Below are 25,115 nucleotides of genomic sequence, written 5' to 3'. Positions count from 1 at the left end.
GAACCAATATAGATTATCCACGATTACACTAAACTGTATTTAGGCTGATGTGCACCCACACACTACTGCCAGCCAGGGCAAGTGATCTGGACTTCATTCTAAGATCACCATATTACCACGGGGAGGTTAAATTACAGGAAGGCAAGCACAGAAATGTGGGGCCATGATGTAATACAGGTGAGAAAATGTAGGGGCTTGGGCTAGACAGGTCACAGCTCATTCATCTGACATTCAATGGAGCACGTGAGCACTAGCTGTGCCGAGATTTGTACCTACTTGTCCCTAGGTGACAATAGGCTGTCTACCCTTGCATATCTATAGTAATAACAGCCCTTATACATTTGCTTTGTACCAGGCCTGGTTAAGCATGTTTTATTTTGAAATAATTTACTTATAAAAATGTTGCAAAAGCAATATAGAGTGCTGTAAACCCAGGTTCCCCTAATGTAAGCATCTTATATAACCAAACTGTTTTTTTATGCTTCTGTTGAAAAAGCTGGAGATTATTTTCCCCTCAGAGTTATAACTATTTCTTTTATGCTGACCATAAAAAGGAATCATAAGCCACATAAGGACAAATACATTGCATCTACCAAGGAATAATGACTTTTAAGATGTAAATATATAAACTGCCTCAGACAACAAAAACCAACATTTACTGAACTCTTACTATGAGTTAAATACTTCTTGAAACGTATAACAATAATAGGCTAGTTCACTTCATTCTCATGACAATCCTATAAGGTGACTTTTTAAATCTCTGTCTGAGAAAGGGGGAACTGAGGCAAAGAGAAGTGACAAAAACCGCCTAAGGGCACAGAGCTGGTCAGTGGGGAAGCCAGGATGTGCTACCACCACACTACCTGCCACTCATCCAAGTTATGCTGCTCAGCTGCAATGGCAGACAAATCAAACATTGATAATTAGTATCTCAATATTAATAAAGCAATAAACCATAAAAACTATAAGTGTTACAACATCCACTTTAAATCCACATATTTAAAGAGCTAAGTATTGTACCTGAAATGTTTAAAAGAAAAAAGCCTCTGCCTTCCTCATTCAATAAATTATTTTTTAAGATTTTATTTATTATTAGAGAGGGGAAGGGAGGGAGAAAGAGAGGAGAAACATCAATTGGTTGGCTGCCTCTTGCACAACCCCAAATGGGAACCTGGCCTGCAACCCAGGTATGTGCCCTGATGGGAATCAAACAGGTGACCTTTTGGTTTGAGGGACGACGCCCAACCCACTGAGCCACATTAGTCAGGGCCAATAAATCTTGTTAGATATCCTGATGCCTTCTAATGATTTCTAATACCAGTAATTGCAAGTGATAATTCTCATATTTGCATTTGCTTCAAATAAAATCTACTTGACATTAGTTTTTCTGCCAAGTAATATTATTTGCAGATTACTTTTTTTTGGAACTGTGTGAATGGGTAGCAGGTACTTAAGGAGGTTTTAAAACATTGAACAAAAAGCTTCAACTGGTATGGCTCAGTGGGTTGAGTGTTGTGCCACAAACTGAAAAATCACAGGTTCGATACCCTGTCAGGGCACATGCCTGGGTTGCGGGCCAGGTCTCTGGTTGATGGTATGTGAGGGGCAGCTGATCGATGCTTCTCTTCCTCTCTTTCCTCCTCCCTCCCCTTTTCTCTATAAAAAATAAATAAAACCTTAAAAAAAACTTAACAAAAAATTGTAAAATAATTTAGGGATGCTTTAAAATTCTTCTCAGCTGCATTTTCCCTTTGGATTTAATGTCAGGAAAAATATAGTATGAAAGTAAAATAAACAAGGTTTTAAAAAATGTTTTTAAGAATACATAAGCAAAAAATACACATAGACAAAATGATTTGAGCAATTTAAGTGAAAGCCATTACTATTTCAAAGTTTTCAACATATGCTAGCACACAGAACAAATACCTCATGTCCTGGATAAGGGAGACCCTGAGTGTTGGCAACATAACTCCCGAGTCAGATTTTCTCCTTTCTGGTCCCAGGGCAACTGTGTAGAAAAATATCAGCAAAGTATTAGAAATATAATAGTAAGAAATAAACATCTTTGTGGTTCACATTCTGTCAATAAATACTTTAAAATTACTTTGATGAGAACAAGTTTTCAAGACAAAAGGAAAGCTCAGATTCTTTTCCCTCAATGTTGCTACTTTATTAATACTGTAAACTGGCTATTTTCCTTCTGGGGCTATGCTTGTAAATTTGAAACGAAATCGTAATAGCCCACTTAGCAAATAATGCAGTGTGTGCCAAGTTTGGCCATAAGGGCCAGTCATTTTCTAAAGTTAGTCATTCTAACTGAACTGGGTAATTACATGAAAGCAATGTCTATGTATTAAGCCACTGAGCATGTGAATCATCTCTGGTGTCATGAATTGCAATCACACAATTTCCCTATATAGCAGGACTTCAAATAGGGTTATTTCTTTACAACACTGATGAGATGCCATAGGCATCAGGTTATACCAATCAGCCTGTGGTAGCATTGGTTTCACTGTATGTCGTTTCACTTCGAGACTTAGAACCTACCAACAATATTACGTGAGGATTTACTGTACTCTAAAAGAGTGCTTAAAAAGGAAAATCTAAGAGTTTGGGCTCTCTAGTCTAAGTTTCTACTTTGAAGTTCAGAATCCAAACTATATGGATATCTATAGGCAAACTATATGTCTATCATGCAAAATCTAAATGAACATTTGGAAATACGTAACATCCACGAGTCTCTTATGAAACCTGAATAGCTAATATTTATTAAAAAAGGAAAAATTATTCTCATATATCAATGGCTCGAGCAATCGATGATTTGCTACTGTGCTATAGCTGGGGTGCCCAATCTCACTGTAAGTGAGATGCTGTGGGGGTTCCATACTTTGTGTCTGTTTTCCCATCTGCAAGTGGAAACAAAGCTGCAACGCCACACTTAACAAATACAGCGAATAACATGGGTTTGAAGTGCATGGGTCCACTTACACATGGATTTTCTTCAATAAATATACTGGAAGAATTTTTGGGGGAGTTCCTTACTATTGTGAAGCAATCATACTGATTACATTAGGCTACCATAAAGCAATCGTATTGTTGCTTCATTATCAATGCATGAACCATTATACTTGTACATACGTATGAATTTGCTTTTCGCAATATCTTTCCATGTTTAATGTCTGGTGCATTAGTAACATGTATAACATCTACAGTGCTTTGTATAATGTAAGACAACAGTGATGTAGGTACTGAGAGACAGATGGTACATCCTGTGAACAGGTAACAGACTAAAGTAGTACTCAATACAATATAGTACTGTTAATGTACTTCCTTACTGTTTTCTTAATACATTTTCTTTTCTCTAGAATCCTTTATTATAAGAATGTGTATCTAATACATACAGCACTCCAATATGTATTAACTGATTCTTTTTGTTACGGTCAACATTAGGCTATTAATTTTTTAGTAGTTGAGTTTTGGGGGACTCAAGTTATGTGTAGATTTTAGACTACACTGGGGGGCTGGTCCCCCTAACCCCCATGCTATGCCAGGAACACTGTACATTTATTGATAACATCACAATTTAGGATGTGAGTTTTGCTGTTATGTTGAATGGCATTTTCTCAGATTTTGGACCCACCCTACTTCGGGGAGCTGGGATGTAGTATCGGAACACCATCTACCTGACACTGGCGGCGAAGGCAGACAGCCAGGAACACTGTGCTGTATCAGCATCTGCATGCTCTGGCACTCGGCGGAAGAGGCTGGGCGGACACTTGGCAGGGACAAATGAATACTGGTAGGGCCAGCCTAGCCTAAAGGCAGTTCTTCCAAGGCCTTCTCTACCAGGTGGGTGGCAATAGGCCATTTGTTAGGGCAGCTTTGGGAGGGAGTTTTCAATGGGTTACTGGAAACACCTGTTCATCTTGATACCCAGGAGGTAAAAGACCTGAGGAAACTATTCCAAAGACTGCGTTGTGTTAGTCTTCCTGTCTGAAGCTACTAGCACTTGAGTGTGTTATTAGGGAAAGCACATCTCTCTTTTTTTTGAAAGAAAGTAAAATACAATCCCGATGACTGGACAGCATGAAAGAGGGAAGCATGAGTGGTAAGAAATAGGTTAAGAGGGGAAACTAAAGACCATGAGGCCTGAGAACGGAGATGAAGCCATAATCAGGAAGGTGGCTAGAGGGAGACATGGAAACAAGAAGGAATCATGTCTCTGGGAGCAGAGAACAAGTGACAGGCTTAGTAAGAGAGAAGCCTGTCATTTAAAAAAGCATCCACAGTGAGAGCATCCAGAGGCCTGTGCATGTTCTGGGAATCCTGTTTCAGGATGATACATTCAGCCACCCTTCTCTGATCGACGCTCCTTCAACACACGATGTGCTTTCATGTCTTGGTGCAATCTGATGGCCCTTCAGCGTTCTGCATACTTCTCCTTGTTTGTAGCTTCTTTATCACTTCAGACTGAGAGCAGTACAGCTTAATGGTTAAGAAAATGGCTTTTTCAGATCCTGCAGAGGGAACTTAACAGCTCACTGACTTTGAGTGAGTGATTTAAATTCTGTGGTCTGTTTGCTCATCTGCAAATTGGGAACATTAACAGTATCTACTTTATTCAAATAGATGGAAAGCACTTAGAACAGTGTCTGGCACAAAATAAGTCCTCAATAAATAAACTTTAGCTTTAATTTTGCCTCTGAAGTCTTTCCTGAATATTCTCTCTGCCCTAAGTACACTATTAGGTGTCATTCTCTCTAACAGGACCTGTAAAACTGAACATCTATCGTAAACTTACCACAATTTAACCTTCTGTTACTCCTACGATCCTACTTATCTATGCCTCTTGACGCTCGGTCATACCCTGTTTTTAGAATGCCCACAGGGCCTAGCAGAGGCCCCACACAACATACATGCTCAGCAAATACTCACTGAGGAAGATGAGTCTGTTTAGGGCCAGATGGTGGAATCTTAAAAAAGAAGTTAGACATTTACAGGAATCCTAAAGACAGGGGAGGGATTTGAAAAAAAAAAATGATATGCTCATGAGTAGTTTTCAGTTATTAACTAGAGTGACAGTGTAATGATGTAAAAGACGACGAGAGATGAGCCAGAAGTTCTTCCAAAGGCCAGTGGGTGAACTCGGACAGTGGCAGCCAGCCAGCACCATGAGGAGGCACACACGCAGCAGCAGAAAACAAAGGACTTCACAACGGCCAGATGTAAAGGCTAAGCAAGACTCAAGAGTCAAAAGCGGTGTTAACTATGGATATAAAAATGTCTATATTACCCTAATTATAACAATCCTCTGAATTTTTTTAAATTTTTAAAAAGATTTTATTTATTTATTTTCAGAGAGGAAAGGGAGGGAGAAAGAAAGAGAAACATCAATGTCAAGTTGCTGGAGGCCTTGGCCTGCAACCTAGGCATGTACCCTGGACTGGGAATCGAACCCATGATGCCCTGGTTTGCAGGCCATGCCCAATCCACTGAGCCATGCCAGCCAGGGCGGTCCTCTGAATTTTTTAATCTTCATTTTGCAGATGAAGAAACTGGGGCTCAAAGTTGTTAAGGGGCAGGGTGTCCGGATGGCATGTCCAGTGGGCTTCTGGTACATTACAGATGACTTTCTAGCTTCTAAACTCGATGGAGAGCAGGGGCTGATGCCTTCAAATAAGGTGGACAGAGAAGGCCCAATAAGGACAGGAGGGGATGTGCTGAGATGATGAGTTTTGACTTAGGACCAGTTGGGTCCGAGGTCCCAATGGGCCACCCGAATGGATGGGTAGGGACTAGGGCTGGATGCAGAGGTTCGTGGAGAATCTGCTAATGGGGTACTGGGTGATGACACTGCAGCAGGCAACAGTGGTTGTTACGGTTTGAATTATGTCCCCCAAGAGGATGCCGAAGTCCTAACCACCAGTACCTGCAGATCTAACCTTTTTGGAAACAGGGTCTTTGTAAATGAAGTTACGATGAGGTCATTGGGATGGGCCCTAGTCCAACATGACTCGTGTCCTTATGAAAAGGGAAAATTTGGACAGACAGACAGACATGTGTAGAGAAAAGGGCAGGTAACGACCCAGGGAGGATGCCATCTACTGGTCATGGAATTCTTGGGACTACCAGAAGCTAGGAGAGAGGCATGGGACAGATTCTCCTTCACAGCCCTCAGCAGGAACCGCCCCTGCTGACACCTTGATTTTGGACTTCTAGCTGCCAGAACCGTGGGAAGTAAACTTCTGTTTACTTCCGTGGGACAGTAAACTTCTGTTGTTTGAGCCACCCGGTTTGTGGTGCTTTATTACAGTAGCCGCAGGAAACTAACACCCTAGTTTATTAGGGACTTTGGAGGGAGCAGTTCAGAAGGCTGTGAGCAGAAGGCAGGTAAGAGTTAAGAAGGAAAGCCATACTTTTAATCTACAGATGTAAAATCCAAGGTTTCCATGGAGTCTACTCCAGAAGAGAAATTTATAAACTATTTAAATGTGTACCCCTATTACTGTTCTTAATTCAATATACTTAAATGCAACAGGCCACTTTCTCCTCCAGTAAAACCCTTGTGGATTTCCACTTCGCTACAGGAACCCTTCTGTGTACCTGCGTGCATCAACACTGCTGCAGAGCAGCAGGTGTGCAGAGGGCGGGGGCTGTGTATTATTTTTACAGAATCATCTACAGTCTAGATGGAGGTAAGCAATTAATAGAAAATTTGGGTTAAGATCAGATGATTGAAGAATGACTCAAAATTCTCAGGCTAGATCCAGAATAACTACTTAAAAGCGGTATTTCTTCCCTTTTGGGCATCCTACCCTACCTCTTGCCAACTGACTTAAAAATCCATTTAAAGTTTAGTGGAATCTTGCTAAGGATTCTAGGTTTAAGAACAACTATGTCTAAGCTGGCCAGCATTTTTAAAAGTAGACACTTTGGGTGATATGTCAGGAACAGTCCCCTTTCTTAGGATCAGTTACATCCTGAGATCCTGTCTCTGCAGCAGGACTTCAAACTATAGTGTGCAGGGACTTGGTCAAAACTTGACTAGGTCACAATTCAGACTGTCTGAAAGACATGGAGGAACCTCAATGCATATTGCCAAGTGCAAGAAGCCCATCTGAAAAGGCTGTGTACTATATGACACTCTGGATAAGGCAAAACTATGGAGACAGTGAAAAGCTCAGTGGTTGACAGGGGCAAAGGGAGAGCAAGAGATGAACAGGCAGAGGATTTTTAGGGCAGTGAAACTATTCTGAATGAAACTATAATGGTGGCTACATGTCATTATAGATTTGTCTAAACTCACAGTTCAACACCAAAAGTGAAACCTAATGTAAACCATGAATTTTGGGGTGATGATGTATTGGTGCAGGTTCATCAACTGTAAGAAATGTACTACTTTGCACTGGCACTTGTGGCTCAGTGGTTTGGGCATCATCCTGAAAACCAAAAGGTTGCCAGTTTGATTCCTGGTCAGGGCACATGCTGAGTTGTGGGTTTGGACCTCGGTAGGGGCATGTACAGAAGGTACCCAATTGATGTTTCTCTCCCTTTCTCCCTCTCTTCCCCTCCCCTGTTGGGAACTACCCTGCCTGTTTTCAGGAGCTGTAACCCCGCCATGGCTAAGGCTGAGTGAGTGACCTTCGGACCATAAGCCACTAAGGAGACAAAACTTATCTTCCTGGCAGGGGCGCTGCTTCTGCCTCTTTTACTTCACCCTGCCTGGCCCCCAATGTTTGATCAGTTAGCCGATGATGGGTAAGATCCCTCAAGGGAGAGACAACCTAAGACAGGCACAATCACGGGGCCCCCATGGAAGGACTTGAAGGCTACAGAAAAGGGGTAATAGACCCTTGCCCCTTGGCTTTGGCACAGCCTGAGTCCTCCTTCTGTCTGCAAGAAGTCTCCTAATCTCTTGGCTACCTTACTTCCCCTGCCTGACTTAAGTCTGAAACAATGCTGGAGGTGGGTGCCACCCTGTGCTGGAAAGGGCAGGTTCCCTAGGGCAATCAGGCCTAAGAAAGAATATGTAAAATCCTGTGAAACCTGCTTTGTTTAGAATGCTCTGAACTAAATGATAAGGGTCCCACCATGAAGTGAATTTGTTCCCCAAAGTTCTATGGCCCTTTAGTTATCTGACCCTGACTCAAAACAGGCCCTCAGAGTTCTTTGTATGTTATCTATTGTTTGATCCTCACTGCCTGATAATGATTAATGAGCTTTACGTATACACCCTGTGTTCCTATGCAACTTGAATCCAATAAAAGCCTCTCAAGGCAAGGGTCGGGGCACTCTCCTCTTGAAGAGGGTGGCGGAGTTGCTCCGAAGCTTGCTCTCCCCTGGAGAGAGAAGTCATGCTGTCCCTTTTCCTCCACAGGACTCGGTGGTCCGTGTGAACTTATTTCGTCTCATCCATAATGCCAAGACCCTTCTGGTGCCCACATCATTCCCCCTCAAGAAAAGGGGCAGCGGTGGGGGGGGGGGCGGGGAGGAGAAGAAACGTACCACTTTGGTGGGAGATGTGGATAATCGGGGAGGCAACTCATTGGAGGCAGAGGATATACAGGGAGTCTCTGTATCATCTGCTCATTATTACTGTGAACGAAGAGCTACTCTAAAACATAAAGTCTGTTAAAAAACTAAAACAAGCTACCCTGCCATGGTCCTCTGGCTGAGACAGGCCTATCCCAATTTTCAGCAATCATTACAAAGTCTCTGGCACCTGACAGCGCCGCTTCTGAAGGAACGGGACCGGTGTGTCACCTGGTCTCCTCCCGGCTCCGGTCAGTGGCTGGGTGCTCGCCCCCGCTGCGGCTCTCCACGGACTCAGAGGGTCTCTCCTTAATGTGAAAATGCAGTCTGTCTACTGCCATTAATTAGGAAGCCTAACAGTTGGCAAACAAAAGTGTTTCTTTTTGAAAAACAAAACAAAACAAACCACCCTGATTTAAAAGCAGTCAATGCTCATTTCTATATAATTAGAACACATTGTTTCTCAATAATGAAATATTTTATTTTTATGTGTTTTTACACATATTTCACAGTTATATTTTTAAATCCTAATTTCGTGGGCTGAATCATCAGAAGTGTTAGAGCAGTATTTATACAACCTCTCTCTGCAAACAGACAATAATTTCATTTCAAAAGCTGCGGGGCTTACACGTACCCTGCCGAGGGTCAGTGAAACAGTGAGCTCCCACTCATTTCTGTCCCATTGGCCCTTCAGCACTTGAGAGTGCAGATGCGCCAGGCTTTACACACCGTGTCTCTGAGCCTCGACTTCGGAGTTCCGCTGGTCCCCAGGGGACTGACCGCAGGCCAGCTGGCCAGCCCAAGCCCTGAGGCTGCTGGTGTGGCCGGGCGCTGTGGGCTCTCCTGGCTGGGCACTCTCACACGCCTCATGGGCACCTGCGGCAAAGGCTTCCGCCTCCCTGCCGTAACTGAGCTTGGCTTTCCAACTTTTCCTCCTAAAGATGGCTAGTTTTTCCCTAGGAATTTGTTTCTTCTAATTAGGGTAAGCTACTTTGGTCTTATGGGCTGAAAGCTTCCATTTCTATGAGCACAATGTTACAGAGAGTTTGAGAGCTGAGATCTCAACAGGTCTTGGTCTCAGTCTTTGTAAATATAGGTACATTTTGAGACATTAGAACCATAATACTCTGTTTAGAGGGGCTCCAGGGCAACTTAGTACCAAATTCACATTCCTCGCTGTTTCACTGGACACATTTGAAAACTAGGTTTCCAATGACAGGCGCCCTATGTAGGCAGTATTGTGCTCTAGCAGCAGCAGGGCGGGTGGAAACGGAGTGCGTCCGTCATGTTTGCAAGGCTTCATTTCTTAAGCCGGTGGTCAGCTTATGAGTTATTTTCCCTCCCTTACATTTCTGAATGTCTTTAAAAAATCCACAATTTTAGAAGAGTTTTCCAAATCAGTATAAAACATTCTATCTCTACTAGGCTTTCCACTGTTACTTCTACTTTTTGTGAAACAGATGGCTGTTTTACATACAGAAAATCAAGCTCCTTGTTGTAAAAGAGAAAATACACAGCAGGTAGCGTGACTAGGGACCTCACATAAGTCTAACTAGCTAAAGAAGTCAACACTTCCAACTTAAGTGTCCTATTATAAGTTGAAGAAGAAATCTGACTCTTGAAGATTTTCGAGACATAGATGCATTTTCCCCCCTGAAAGATTAAGGATGTTTATAAAATTTTTCTTTCAGAAAAAAATCAGTATATACTTCACCACAATACTGGTGAGAGTAAGGCATATACAGAAAATCCTCACTTAATATTGGCAAGTTCTTAGAAACTGCAACTTCAAGCAAAATCATGTCTGACAAAACCCCTTTCATCGTGGGCTATAAAGAGTTAAGTACTTACAGCATACTTCTGGTCACAAAAATATCACCAAACTTCTAAACAAAGACCCGAAACACTTCTAATGTTAAACAATGAAATATATGTGATTTCAGGAAGATTAATAGAAACAAGATGGTTTTCCAATCTGCTTATTCTGGTTCAGGGCCGCAGGTGGCTGGAGCCTCTTCCGGCAGCTCAAGGGGTAGTAAGGTGGGAACCCACACCAGACAGGACACTCGTCCATCGCAGGTGCACGCACAGCCACATGCACTCACACTGGGGCAGTGCGGACAGGCCAATTCGCCTCACAGGCACATCTTTGGGATGTGGAGGGAAACCGAGGTTCCTGGAGAAAACCCCACACAGACAGTGGCTGTGGGGAGGAACTGATTTTCCCTTCATTTGATCAACATGACAGTCTTGGCACAGCTACTATTTCTCTCTCCTGTCTTGTGAATGGGGAGACTGAAGATCAAAAAGGTCAAGTGATTTTTCCCTGACCACACAGCTAGTAAGCAATAGTGCTCCTTGTCCTTTACTCCACTACTGACGAGATGGGGTAAGTTTCAGCTTGAGAGAGAGGTAGAGACAAAGCTATATGGTATTAATTCTTCACGTGGTCCAATTCTGCCAATTCTGTAGAAACAATCAAACCAACGAACTCACCTGGTGATTCTGCAAGGTGCTCTTGTTTCTCTTCTCTATCCTGAAACTGAATTAAATGTGACCACAAAGCCGACTTCCCCTGAAAGTACAAGGTATATAGAATTTTCATTTTATAAGAAATAATACATCAAAAAAATAATTTTGCATCAAAACCATTCACGATGAAATGGCCATTTTGAAGGCTGAAGAACCAAGCTCATCCACGTCCAGGTGTGTGACATCCTGAACGCGTAGTGACTCTCCGTGTAACAAGGGTCACGCTCTGCTTCACAGAGAAGACTAGCAACAGCCTGGGGAGCAGCAGCTACTAAGCAAGCGGCCAGAAGCAGAGGTACACAGATTTCTGACTTCAGCTTGGTTGTTACCTAGCTGCATATATTCAGGGCTGTCTATATTAGCCGACACCAGTAGCCATGGAATTAAAAGGCTCTAGCAGCACAGGATGAATTTGTGTGTATCCATACGCAAAATACGTTTGATTAGATGGAATGGCAAAGAGGGAAGAAAAGTGGGGCAAGAAGAGAAAGAGAAAAGGGAAAGAAGAAATATGCACCCAACTGGGGAAAAAACAAAACAAAACAAAACAGAGAGGGAGACGAGAGAGACAAAAGCAAAGAAGCCATTTGAATTTTTCCATCCTGAGTGACTATGCAACTTAAAATGATACAGAACTGTTACTTTCTGGCTGACAGGCTTTTTTGCTGGACAGTGACAAAAGCAGGCACTTAATGGAATCTACAGGGGACACAGTCTCTGCAGCGAACGTACTGCTTCACCCCTTCCTGTTTACCAGGAAAGAGCCCCAAACCGCCTCCTAATCATGGGTTGTATTTTCTTTTTCTGGCATTAAAATGCCTGTGGTGCGTTCCTAGTCATCCTGTGACAAAGAAACGTACCCTTTAATTTTTATGATATTCTTTTCTCCTTGCTATGTTTCCCGACAGGGCTCCTAAGTGGCCATGTCACTGAGGGCTCCTGCGACGGTTACCTGCTTGACCTGCAGGCCATGGCTCCATATCCTTTCCAGGAGGTCACAGAGGCTGGCGATCAAGGTGTTCTCCTCCAAGCCCGTTATGTTCGCCTCCCCGTGGCCCAGCTCCACTGCTTCGTGGCCCATCTTCTCCACCAGCATGCGTTTTGTCTGAAAACATTATGTGTGGCCACAAGTGTTACCTCAGCAGTGAGGCCAAAACTCAGCGAGTCCATTACTGGGTCCGGGGACTGGGGTTCCCGAGTCTAGATTTCTAACTGCAGATCTCCAGTCACCTCAGAAAGTGTCTTAATCCCTGTGGTCAACTAACTGGAGTGACATAATGTATACGCTTACTATTTTGTCAGAGAAAAAGAGGGTCACTAAAGAGACATTATGATACTGAAGTGTCCTCACATAAATATTTACATATGACAGTTTTCAGATTACTAACTTGAGTAATATTGAGAAATTACACCAGATCCAGAAAAGGTGATGTCAGAATTTAAAACCCTATCTTGCCACCAAGCTTGCCCCACTGCCCCTCGTCTTGGCGTACTCAAGTCTCTGCACTGCCGCAGAAAACAGTACAAACCAGCAGCTCTAATTTCTTTTTGGAACTCTCTAATTTGCATGTGAACCGGTATTTTTTTCCTTCCTGCTTTCCTTTTTTATTTCTTGTCTGCTCATGAGTATGCACCAAAAAATGGAAAGGAAATGGAAATCAAGTTTCAGGTAGGTTAATTTACAGTAGTCTTAGCTGCTCTTGTAAAATGTAAAGTGACAGAGAATCTAGTTCCTAGGCAGAGACCTAGTCTATGATTCAGCCCTATCTGTGGATGCTAAAAATAGGGCTTTTATAGAGTACACAGAACAGGTCCTAAAGAAATGACTGTCAAATAAATGAATAAAATTATTGGCTAAAATGATGTTCTGGGGTTTGTCAATCTGCACTGCCTATCAGAGGGGAGACTAGTGTGTAATATACATGAGCCAGCAATCTTCTTCCTTATGTGTACACTCACACATGTATGGGCAGGAATAAAATTCCACACAGATGCACAGACAGATACAAAAAGTGTGCTGCCTTTTGCATAAGGTGACAACATCCCTGACACAACTTCTCACTGGCTTAATATCTGTTTCTGTTGGAGGGGAAGATAGCAGTTGTTGAAAAGGTGACAAAACTGTGCAGGGCTCCCATGTCACTAATTCTGTGGGCAACGGAGAACCCATGGAGGTTTACAACCTCAGGAGAAAGCACACGGGGTTTAGGCCCAAATAAACCCTGTGCTTCTAGGGAAGCTACAGGCTCAAATGAGGGTGGACTCCAGTCATCTTGGCCTTACACGTGGAGTGAACATGAAGCACACTGCCCCCTTGCGTCCGTGAGCAATACATACCTTCATTCTACATTCCTTTAATAAGCCTTCTACAAATTTCCAGTTGGTCTGTGCAATCACTGCTGGAGAGAGGTCTGACAATTTCGGTTGCCTCAGGTTTTTTCCTAAACTTCGTGCTTCTTGCATGTATTTCTAAAAATCAAAGAGTATTTTTAATGCATAGACATCAGACACTCTTCCGACCGATTCAACCTTAAACAAACAAGTGCAGGAATGATGTAAGTGTACACGTGCAACAGGAATTCAAGTTTTAGTGTGCTGAAAGACAGGACGTTCCTTCTCCCCCCAGCTGTTAACTGCTGTGAAAACAAGCATGTAGAAAGCCCATCAGGTTAAAACTCATTCAAAATGAGACAGCATTTCAACAAGTTTAGTCTTTTTACTGGGAAGACCCAAAGTTGTGGTTAGTCAGGATCATGGTTGGAATGACAATATTTGGTGCCTGGATTGCAAATCCAAGGTTCCGCAGGAACCCAGTGATTCTCGGATCCCTGGTTTCCACCACACCTCTCCCCACAGATTAAGAGACTTAACACACTTCTAGCCCCTTGGGCACTGCACCCAACCCAATCCTTTCCTCTCATCATGTCATAACAGTAAAATCAGGAGCTCTAGGATCTGGGCGCAACTAATTTTATGACCTCAGATGCATCTGCTTCTTCATAAAATGCACATAAAACATGCCCAGCCACCTCACAAGAAAGGCTCTGAGATCACTCTCAAAGTATCATGTGCTGCACATGCAGGAGGCCTCTGTGATGTTCGCTACATCCCCTCTCTGCCTTCTTCCACAATCAAGAGGAAGTGAAAACGTCCCATTACTCGTGATGGCTCAGGCAGCAGCACAGAAACCCAGTGCGCTGTGCTCGAGCTCTTTGGTTAGTGAATGTTCAGGGGGAAAAAATAGCACTACATGTGATTTGCACAGGACACCTGCTGTCTCTTTCTATGCCACCTGCAAAAGCTCATTCAGGTAGTTTCTGTTTGCATCAGGACCACAGAACAGAACCCCCAGAAGTCCAAGTATCTCAGAACAATTTTTAGAGAATAACGACTCTAAATTATATAGTAAAACTAGCAGTTTGTTGGAGAGACTGCAAGCCAGCGCATCCTCCCACAGACACATATGTGAAATCCATCTTGCTATCTTAAGAGGAGAATTTGAAATTGTAAGTGAAGATGTGTAAAATTCTTTGCATTCTTTAAATAAAAGGGAATTCGTACATTTAATATATTTCCCCTCTGCCAAATCTGGTACAATTTTTTAAAAACTCCAGTGATTAGGGATTCAGCTAATTAGTTTACTGCTGCTCCCCAACTCTCCTGACAAAATGCCAAATTAATGAAATAATCTGTTTCTATTCCAGTGTAATCATTTTAAGGACAGATTTACAAACCAAACAAACTCCAAAAGCATTCAGTGCCCATAAACTTGCGCATGCCTCTTTCTGCTTCAAATCCTTTTTAGAGGCTCAAACAAAGAGGGAAAACTGAGAATGAGAGAAAACTATCACTACGAGGAAAACTAAAACAGGCCCATTGAAATATCCCAAAGGTTAGTGTTCAAATAAATAAAAGCAGGAAATGAAGTGTCAGCAACACTAACCTGAGACAGAGGCAGGGACTCTATGTGAGAATTATATCTGCGACTTCTATTATTCAGGTTGTACTAATGTTAGTTGGAATATTACAAATCAGAGACAAAAGGTTGGTAAAAAACAAATGCTAACTGCTGAGTGCTAATAAGGTTTTATTTCCCACCCTCAGTTCCTCTGTCTCTAGGACTTTTGCAAATACAGAGAGAACCACTACAAGACTCATTCTCAAGAAGAGTTAAGTGTCGAACTTGGCTTAGGAAGAAATGCTGCCTGGAAGGAAAAGCGTGAGGTCAGGCAAGAGGGCAGGAAGGACAACTCACTAACTGCACTAACAACTAAGCCCTCTTTAAAGTTTATGTCCTATTATATAAACGAGAACAAGTTAGAATGGGCTGTGCTTTGAGTGGCCGTAAACATTGAGCACCCAGTCCTATACCCATGCGTCCCGGAGAGGCAGCAGCCAAGACTGAACTCCACAGGGACCATGTGTCACGTCTCCTTCTGAGCAGCTCTGCTGGAGCACAGAATGAGCAGCATCCCAGGGACACGCACAGAAAGGATAGGCAAGGCAACACAGGCCCTTCCTCACAGCAAGAAGTAAGGCTGCTTGTGTACACTGCAAAACCAAGGGAGGAGAAAAATACGATTTTCTTTAGGACAGCTGTGGGAAAAGGTATATTTTTAAATGAAAATGGAGGAGAAAAAAAATCTTTCCCAAGAAAGGTTTTTATAATAAAGCCATTTCACTGCAGAGGGAAGTCACCTTAGCTTTGTTCTGAGATTTCTAATTTGCTCTTCTTTTTCTTTTTAAAGGTTTTCAATTTTTTCTTTCCTTTTCTTTTTTTTAAAGATTTATTTACTTTCAAAGAGAGGGGAAGGGAGGGAGAAGGAGAGGGAGAGAAACATCAATGTGTGGTTGCCTCTAACACACCATTACTAGGGACCAGGCCTACAACCCAGGCATGTGCCCTGACTGGGAATTGAACCACCAACCCTCTGCTTTGTAGTCTGGCGCTTAATCTACTGAGCTATACCAGCCAGGGCTAATTTCCTCTTCTTCATTTCTGTCAAAGTCAAAAGCAACAAACCACTAGGAAACACCTATGAAAATATATCCTACTAATTAACAATCACTGAACTAACTATTCCTCAGTACAGGCTCTCTCTGAATTTTCTATTAAACATTTTGTTCTAACTGGCACTGAGGTTGTGAAGAGAAGACCATTACAAAAGTAAGTACATTTATGCTAATATCATGATAGGAACAAAATATAACCAATAGTCTCTTGTCCTCAGAAGCAGTTTAGAGCCACCTGGTATGCAGGGTTACTGGGAAGAGGACAGGCCTGGAAGTCAGGAGTCCTGGGCTGCAGGCCTGGCTCTGCCTTTGTGTATCCCTCTATCTTTGGACAAGTCTCTTGGGGATTTCACAAGTCAGTGAAATCATGTCAAGTTACACAAGATGATCTCAAAGGTTCCTCTTAGCACTAATATTCTGTATTGATGACCTGATAAAATACAGACTAGAAAGGGTAAATAAACTAAAATGCTGTGGAGATAAAACCTAACCAAAAAGCTGACTGAAAATAAATCACTTCTGTGAAATGCTTACATAAAAGTAAGCTTGAATATTTAATATATATCCCTTTGGAAGGAAAATAATTTGCTAAATCTGTTCTCCATCCCCCTACCAATCCCACTGATCAGGGATTGGAATGATCTATTTTACCTGCCAACAGTACAGAATTATTGTGTCAGCACACACCACCACAAAAAGATACCAAACACAAGAGGAAGTGAACAGCAAAAGGGAGAGGCTGAGAGTTTGCATCACGGGGTGGTATGAGGCATTCTGGAGCTATGTGCACTCACATGTGTGGATAAGTCAAGGAACACCAAAGACAAGATTCGGGAACATCTGCAAAGCACCTTCAGGCAAAGAACATACCAGGCAGCACTCAGAGAAGGACTTTTTGGGAAGTCGTGCGGGAGGAGGTGTACCCTGATCCCACTCCCAGAATGCCATGGAGTTCTGACAGACCAAAAGTTCCCCGGAAGGCTAAGAGGACGGAGAAGGCCAACGACAGAAGAGCAAAAGAGAAAAGGATATGGGGAAAAGAGATAAGCAGAACAAGCATGCATATGATAAAGTCACGGCAAAAGAAAAAGGAGAGAAGAAAATACAGTAGCGCAAAAAGAACTACATATGTTATGCTTTGGTTCTTAAGAAAATATTTAAAATCATATAGGTATGAACACACCAACAAGAAGCAATATATATTTGGAATCATGCTCTCTGCCATATTTCTACAGATTTGAGTTTAGAAAATAGTTAACAGAGGTTCTGATTGCATTTTTCATTTTTGATCACAAGAAATAATCAACTTATTTAAAATTATTCAATATATAATTATGATTTTATTTTCAAGTAGTACATATAAAGAATGAGATCTTAATTTAAAAATAACTTTAAGAAACTTTTAAAGTAGTTTCAGCAAGACAAAGACAAAATACAGGCAAGTACATCTCAACTTACTAAGTTTAAATTATGCTTGAAATAATGTCTATGCTTCTTATAAATTTTTTTCCCCACAGGAGACATATTGACCAAAGATTTATCTTAAACTTGGCCTTGTAATCGTGATACACAGGGAGACTTGTTTTAGATGTACCGAAACTACAAAAATGGAAAAAAAGGTGTTTTCTGCTGTAGATCAGTACAAAAGGACAACTCTTAAAATATGACGGGATGGTTTTTTAAAAAGAACGGGAAAGGGCCCACACGACGACGACCCCTGCGGGCTGAGCGAGCCGAGGTGAGGGCTCCCGCATGCGGGCTTCCCAGCCAGGCCGCACGTACCTCTCTCACGTCGCTGTCCAGGCCCACGTGGTCCGGGTGCTGGCGCAGGCGGTCTTTCCTGCGCTGTGTGGTAGCGCTCCGACTTACCCAGCGGCTGAAAAAATAGAAGAGGTAGGTGAAAACAAACCAACCAAAAAAATGCAGTCACTTACCTTTAAAATAGAATGAAGGAACTGTTCAAAACAAAAGACTGACAATACTTACCTTTTCTTTATTAAATACGTAACAGCTTTACTGAGATGTAATTTACAATCACCCACTTAAACCATGTAATTCAACAGTGTTTAGTATATTCAGAAATACATAATCATCACCACAATCAATACTTTTTTTAAAAAACTGAGGTTAAAAAACACATATTATCCTCTCCTTCCTATCCTGCTCGTCCAACAGAGCCCAAAACCCTGGATGGATACGACCCTCTGCCTTCCTCATCCTCATACCCATGAGGGTTAGTTCTTGATTTCACTCGAGTGCCAATGAATCACTTCACCCGCCCTTTATCGAATCTCCCAATTCCCGCAAAGACTATTCCGCATCTTTCACTTCAAGTACCTCCACTCAAACGATGACCTACCTTGCCTCCTTCCTCTTGCCCTTAATGATGTACACACACAGACACCTCACCATTCTTCTAATCCCAAAGTATGAAACACACTGGCCAGGGCTCAAAACTGTTCATTCCACCTGGATCCCTGACCAGTTCTCCCTTGCTTTCTTTAGCCTGCTCTACTGGTCACCTCCTTTGCTGTCTTTCCAATTCTTCTTTCCCAACTAAGTATTTCCTTTCATCTTACAGGCAGGCTGGTGTCTCTCTTGACTTTATATAGTTATGTCTAAACTCCTTTATTCTTCTCATGTAAAATTCTGAAAGTGAAAAGTGTAGATGTAAGGCCTCTACTTATTTACCTTTGGATTTCAGTTCATCTCATGAAAATGCTCTTGATAAAGCCACTGACACCCCTACCTGCCACATGCTACAGCTATTATTCATTCAATTCTTGGCTTACTCAAACTCTCTGCTGCATTTAGCGCTGCTGATCACTCCTTCTACCTTGAAACTCCAGCTAGTGTCAACTGCCTCAGCGTCTCCAATGAGATAAACTCTCTCACAGTTGAGCCCTTTCCATGAAGTCTTCTCCCAACTTCTATTCCACTTTCAGATAGCTTAGACAGCACACACAAGGTGTTCTGTGATTCTTCCAAATCCAAATTAGCCACCTGTTTTATACTTCTCAATTGTAGTGCTACTTATCATAGTTATTCTTACCTCCACCTTCTATAAACTCCTCTCTAATATAAACTCTTGAAAGGCTTGTAACATGTCTGTCAGATACTTTATTGGCATAATCTATGATGTCACCTGACTCTTCTATAAATACACCTTAAAAAAATAATCACAGATGCTGCCCTGGCCTGTGTGGCTCAGTTGGTTGGGCGTCATCCTGCAAACCAAAAGGTTACCAGTTTGATTCCCTGTCAGGGTACATGCCTGGGTTGTGAGTTCAGTCCCCAGTCGGGGCACATGCAAGAAGCAACTGATCAGTGTTTCTCTCACACTGATGTTTCTCTTCCTCTCTTCTTCCTTTCCTTCCCTATCTCTAAAAATAAAAAAATAAAATCTTAAACAAAAATCACAGATGCAATCTGACATTCAGGTTTATAGATGTTCATCATGGCAAATACGCAGCAACAGATTTTGTGTTTCCTTTATTCCAAGACACATTTTGGCTTATAAATGTTCCTGAAATTCGGACAGATCTTTAACTCCAAATGCTGAATGCATAATTTTTCCAAAAAGCTCTTGAGTAAATAGCAGATCTTACACCCAGCAGTTATTAAGTAAACATGCTCGAAAAAACCTAACTGTTCAACAGCAGGGGGTGCTATACAACACACTGTCACATAATCATTAAAAAAAATCAAATTTCTAGGAATATTAATAATAGAGGAGAGTGTTCCTGATACAATAATGAATGAAAAAGCAAGACACAATGCTGTATAAACAATATTCTAATTTCATAAAAGAGAAAAAAGTGTGAACACATGCGCCTCCCACCCCCACCCCTAGGATCCATGCAATGGGAAAAAAACCCTACCAAATGTTAACATCTCATGATTTGGGCATCATGGGTGGTTTTAAAATTTACCCTCTCATTTTCCAATATTTAAACATTTTGAATAACATGTTTTGTTTTATATTTAACTGCTTTAAAAAATTCCCCAGGTCTTGACTATTAAAATGAGAAAGCTGCTTCTTTTGTTTCTTATTAAATAATTTATACATGCCTTTGGCCTGAAGCTTCTATATCATCTCATTTCTGTCTGCTAGAGGAACACAAATAATTATAACAATAGTAGCAAGAAAAATAGCAGTGGCCTCTTTTAAAATAGTTTTTTGTTTTGTTTTGTTTTAAAGGATATAGATAGGTTTGTATCAGGGGAAAAATATGCAAAGAGAGATCCACTGAAAGATCTCTGAAGTGAAATCCTGGGGTATGTCCCTAAAGCAAAGAGAGGGTCAATGTAAGACTGTAAAAAGGATATCAAGAAAATTGGGGAAACAGAAAAGACCCCCCCAAAAAAAAACACAGTGAGACACTGACAAAGACTTTTTGCTTGGCCAATCTACAATCAGCCTCCTGAACCATCTCCTAGGCCCACCTGTACACATCCTTGTAAAATTCAGTTTTAGTTAAGAACCCTACTAAGTCAGTTTAGAAGAAACCCCCACCCTCAGGATACGTGAGCTCTCCCATCTGATCTGGTCCCTCGTCCTTCTGCAGCCCCAGGGGACGCCGAACCACTCTGGCCTGCCTTCAGCAAGAGTCCTGTTAGGTCAGTTTAGTCAGGTTCTCCCTAAGCCCTAGCATTTCCACTTAGTGGTTTCTCATCCACTGACTCCCACACGCTGCTCCTCGGCTGTAAGTTCCTCCTTGACCATCATACATTTGGAGTTGAGTCCAACCTCTCTTCCCCACTGCAGAACCCCACTGCAGAACCCCCCTATCACCACAGCCTGTTGAACCATCTTCAACAAGTGTCACAAATGTTTTTTCCTTAACAGCTCTGAAGCAGAATATCAACATCAGCTGATAAAGTTACATACTAACTAAAGGGGAAGTGTAAAATATAAATAGCAAAAGAAAATGTATAAGACTTGGAGGCCTTGGAAATAGCCTAGGAGCAATTTTAACATAGTAAAATTTGTTCAGGGTTTTAAAAAAATTAGGGCTAATGGGTAGAGTGGTTCAAATAAGTAGCAAAAACCTGAAACAGAATATAAACACCAGCTAAAGAGTTAATATAATAAAAAGAAGAATACAGCAGAGCATTTGCCTGGGCAGACAAAGTGAAAAAGACTTTAGGTAAAGAAAAGGATAAATACTAACTTAGATAATATAACTAGCACCTTACTATTCACTCTGTGGGACAAAATGCCCTAATTTTATTGTCAAAACAGGTACATGAGTGCCCTGGTTGAGTGCCTTGGTTGGAGCATCACCCTGTACGTCAAAACGCTGTGGGTTCGATCCCCGGTCGGAGTGTGTTAAGGGAGGTGACTGGTCAGTGTTTCTCTCTCCCCTCCCTTAGCTCTCTCTAAAATCAGTGGGCATGCCCTCAGGTGAGGATTAAGAAAATAAATAAAATGGAATGCTAACTATGTTACATAAAAACTTAATAAAAAAACAAAACAGGTAAATGAGCACCTGCTTAAAAAATTACTATGAAGTGCATACATTTCTGGTCTGATTAAATAATTACTGGGTTGGCCAAAAAGTCTGTTTAGTTTTTTTCCATAAAATAAGACATATTTTTCACTTTGATCAGTAACTTTATTGATCCGGATATTTTGAGTGTGTCGGCTATCTCCTGTGTGATGTAACATTGATTGTTCTCAATTAATGTATCAATTTAATGGCTGTCAACTTCAACTGGTTTACCTGGCCATGGAGCATCATCCAGCAAGAAATCTCCAGCATGAAACTTTGCAAACCACTTCTGACATGTTTGATCAGTCACAGCACCTTCTGCATATACTGCACAAATCTTTTTTTGTGCTTCAGTTGCATTTTTACTCTTCTTGAAATAATAAAGGAAAATATGCCAAAAATGTTGCTTATTTTCTTCCATCTTAAATATTACAATGGCTACACAAAAATTAATCAACTTTAATGTCTTTTAAAAATGCACACCAATATGATAGCTGTCACAATACAGTATAACAAAATTGTTTCAATTGAAGTTAAAGACAGCTAAGCACTATTATAGCCATCTTAAGGAAAAAAATCCAAAAGAACTTTTTGGCCAACCCAGTAATTTATTCTTTGCATTATGAAGCCTCATTTATTTTTTAAAAAGATTTTATTTTTTTAAGCCCTGGCTGGTGTAGCTCAGTGGATTGAGCGAGGGCTGAGAACCAAAGTGTTGCAGGTTCGATTCCCAGCCAGGGTACATGCTTGGGTTGTAGGCCATGACTCCCAGCAACCAACTGCACATTGATGTTTCTCTCTCTCTCTCTTTCTCCCTCCCTTCCCTCTCTAAAAAATAAATAAAAGTCTTTAAAAAAATTTTTTTAAAAGATTTAATTTTTTTAGAGAAGGGAGGGGAGGGAGAAGGAGAGACAGAGAAACATCAGTCAGTTGCCTCTCCCACACCCGCAACTGGAGACCCAGCCTACAACCCAGGCATGTGCCCTGACAGAGAATTGAATAGATGACCTTTTGGTTCTCAGGCCAGTAATCAGTCTACAGAGCCACACCAGCCAGGGCTAACCCTCATTTACTAAGCATAGTTTTACCAAAGATAATCATGTTTGCTGAATCACTAAAGACTGCTTATTCACTTCTGCCTTGTAAGAAGCACATTAACTCAAACAGTGAATCAACCATTTATATGGGCATGGTTATCAATCCTTTTACCCTACAACTATTTCTGAGATCTTTTTTCTTTCTGACTACAAACTACCTGAAAATATAATGCTTAGGCTCTGTATGCAAATGGAAAACCTTGAGATTATATATAAGATTAAAGGCAAGAACATATGGCAGTAAGACTTAAAATTTAAGATTAAATTTAAATGCTCCTGAGCATTCCCTACTTACCTCTCCTTGCTTTATTTTTCATCACGAATCTTATCACTGTCTGATAGGTTACCTATTTTACACATTAAGTTTCTTTGTTTTTTCTTCCTACTTAGAAGCAGGAATTTTTGTTGTTTTGTTTATTACTAGGCTTCCAGTGAACTAGACCGTGTCTTACATTTAGGAGGGGATCCATAAATATTTGCCAAATAAATGAATGAGCAATCTAATGCTATAAAAAACTAAACACTATTACAATTAATAGCCTACCTGTATCACAGTGATCCAAACAGGGTCATTGTTTACAATTATAAGAAACAGTGAATGAACTGTTGATGATGGAAAATTCTCATCCACTTCTGAGAAACAGCACATTGTTTCTAGTATCTGACCTGGGAAGTCTGAACCCCAACAGTCAACATCTCTTATAATAAGTTCAGTGTTTATCAAAGTAGGAGCAGCTCCTCAGTGGAGGGGAAAACTTTGCCAATTAACCACACGCATCACTGTTTGTTTTCTTTCAAAGTCTAGTATTTATCATTATAAATCTCCACTCCACACAATCTCAAGTCACAAAAATTGAAAATTTTCATCACTGTTTTATTAAAAGCACTTTGGGAAATAAAGAGTTAAGTACCAAAAATTCTGCAACATGTAGTTCAGCAGATCATTTGAAAGATCAAAGCATCATACTCTTAGGCCATCTTTCAAAAATCTTCATATTAGTTATTTAGTTATTTAGTTTGGGCCACTTAGGTCAAAAGGTGTAACTCCACCTTTTTTCATTGCTGTCAAAGACTCTACGCTTGCCTTCTGAGCACTCTGGCGGCTCAGTGCCACTTCCATTCTGTGTGTCCAGTCTGTCTTTCAGTCTCCTGAGCCCACTACTTTGCCACGGCACGGCTTCTTTCCTCCTCCTTCTCTGACTCTCTTAAGACCACGGATGTAGAATGTTACTTTCAGATGAGAAGAGAGGAAGGTGATTCCAACTTGTCCGAAGTTCCTAAGTTGGTTAGTAGTTAAGGATGAACTAAATTCCAGAAATGCTGATTTCCCATTCAAAACAAAGCTCTTTCTAACTTACTGTCTTCCCCATTAATAACCTTTTTTGGCATCTTTTCTTGTAAAACCCCTTTATTACACACTTGTTAATAAAACACTTGTATTGGCCTAAAATCAAGGAGTCCCCTAAACCCAAATAACTGTTTTCATTTCTAATTATATTCAGATATTTTCTGAATGGAATCATCTTCCATAAAGAATAATAGAGTTTATTTTCAGGGGTTTTTTTTGTGGGTTTTTTTTTGCAATTTTCACACTAGGTACTTAAAAAGTATAAAGATGGTATTGTGAGTTGAATTGTGTCCCCCAAAAAGATATGTTATAGTTTTAACCCCAATACTGTGAATGTGAGCTTATTTAAAAATAGGGTCTTTGCAGATATGATCAAGTTATTCCAACATTACTGGTGTCCTTATAAGAAGAGGAAAATCTGGACACATACCACAGAGATGACAGTCATATGAACAGGAATACAGAGACTGGGGTTATGCTACTGCAAGCCAAGGAACGCCTGGGGCTATCAGAAGGGGAAAGAGGCAAGGAAGGGTCCTCCCCAAGAAGCTTCAAAGGGAGCATGACCTTGCCAATACTTTGATTTTTGATTTATAGCTTCCAGAATTGTGTAAATATTTTTTTAAGATTTTACTTATTTTAGAGAGAGAGGGGAAAGGAGGGAGAGAGAGGGAGAGAAACATCGATGTGAGAAACACTTATTAGTTGCCTCTCATGCGTGTCCCAACTGGGGAACCAACCTGCAACCCAGGCACGTGCCCTGACCGGGATTAGAACTGGAGACTTTGCCTTTGTGGGACAACACCCAACCAACTGAGCCACACACCTCGGTCAGGGCAATTTCTGTTTTTAAAGTCATCAAGTTTGCAGTATTTTCTTATGGTAGCCCTAGGAAACTAATACAGATGGTGAAATAAAACAGATAATGAAAGTACAACTTTTTAAATTCCATTAGGCAGTATCAGTATTATATTTAAACACAGTGATTGAACGTAAGGCTATTTCTAAGTGCACAGTACCTAAAAAAGAAAAATCTCTAATGTTTGAATTTTTTTTACATGATCAATTCAAAAGTCAAATAGAGAGTCAGTCCGTATC

General features: G+C 41.2%; 1 protein-coding gene across 3 annotated transcripts in view; it reads right to left on the bottom strand.

Annotated features, from left to right (window-relative positions):
- DENND5B (DENN domain containing 5B) overlaps positions 1-25,115 on the bottom strand; it is a 167,600-nt gene that overhangs the window by 24,793 nt on the left and 117,692 nt on the right. For 2 of the 3 annotated variants that reach the window (XM_045829096.1, XM_045829097.1), the window contains 5 exons: positions 17,860-17,953; positions 13,402-13,533; positions 12,017-12,169; positions 11,029-11,107; positions 1,927-2,008 (listed from right to left, as the gene is read on the bottom strand). In XM_045829096.1, coding sequence (XP_045685052.1) covers positions 1,927-2,008; positions 11,029-11,107; positions 12,017-12,169; positions 13,402-13,533; positions 17,860-17,953 — 540 coding nt within the window. Of the gene's footprint in view, positions 1-1,926; positions 2,009-11,028; positions 11,108-12,016; positions 12,170-13,401; positions 13,534-16,947; positions 17,059-17,859; positions 17,954-25,115 lie in introns of all 3 variants that reach the window. The other variant, XM_045829098.1, reaches the window with a different exon arrangement.

The sequence above is a fragment of the Phyllostomus hastatus genome, unplaced genomic scaffold (assembly GCF_019186645.2).
Source record: "Phyllostomus hastatus isolate PE091 unplaced genomic scaffold, TTU_PhHast_1.1 phas_scaffold_93, whole genome shotgun sequence".
In the NCBI taxonomy this organism is placed as follows: Eukaryota; Metazoa; Chordata; class Mammalia; order Chiroptera; family Phyllostomidae; genus Phyllostomus; species Phyllostomus hastatus.
Note: the sequence above shows the minus strand (reverse complement) of the source record. Positions and strands in the feature narration are given on the sequence as shown.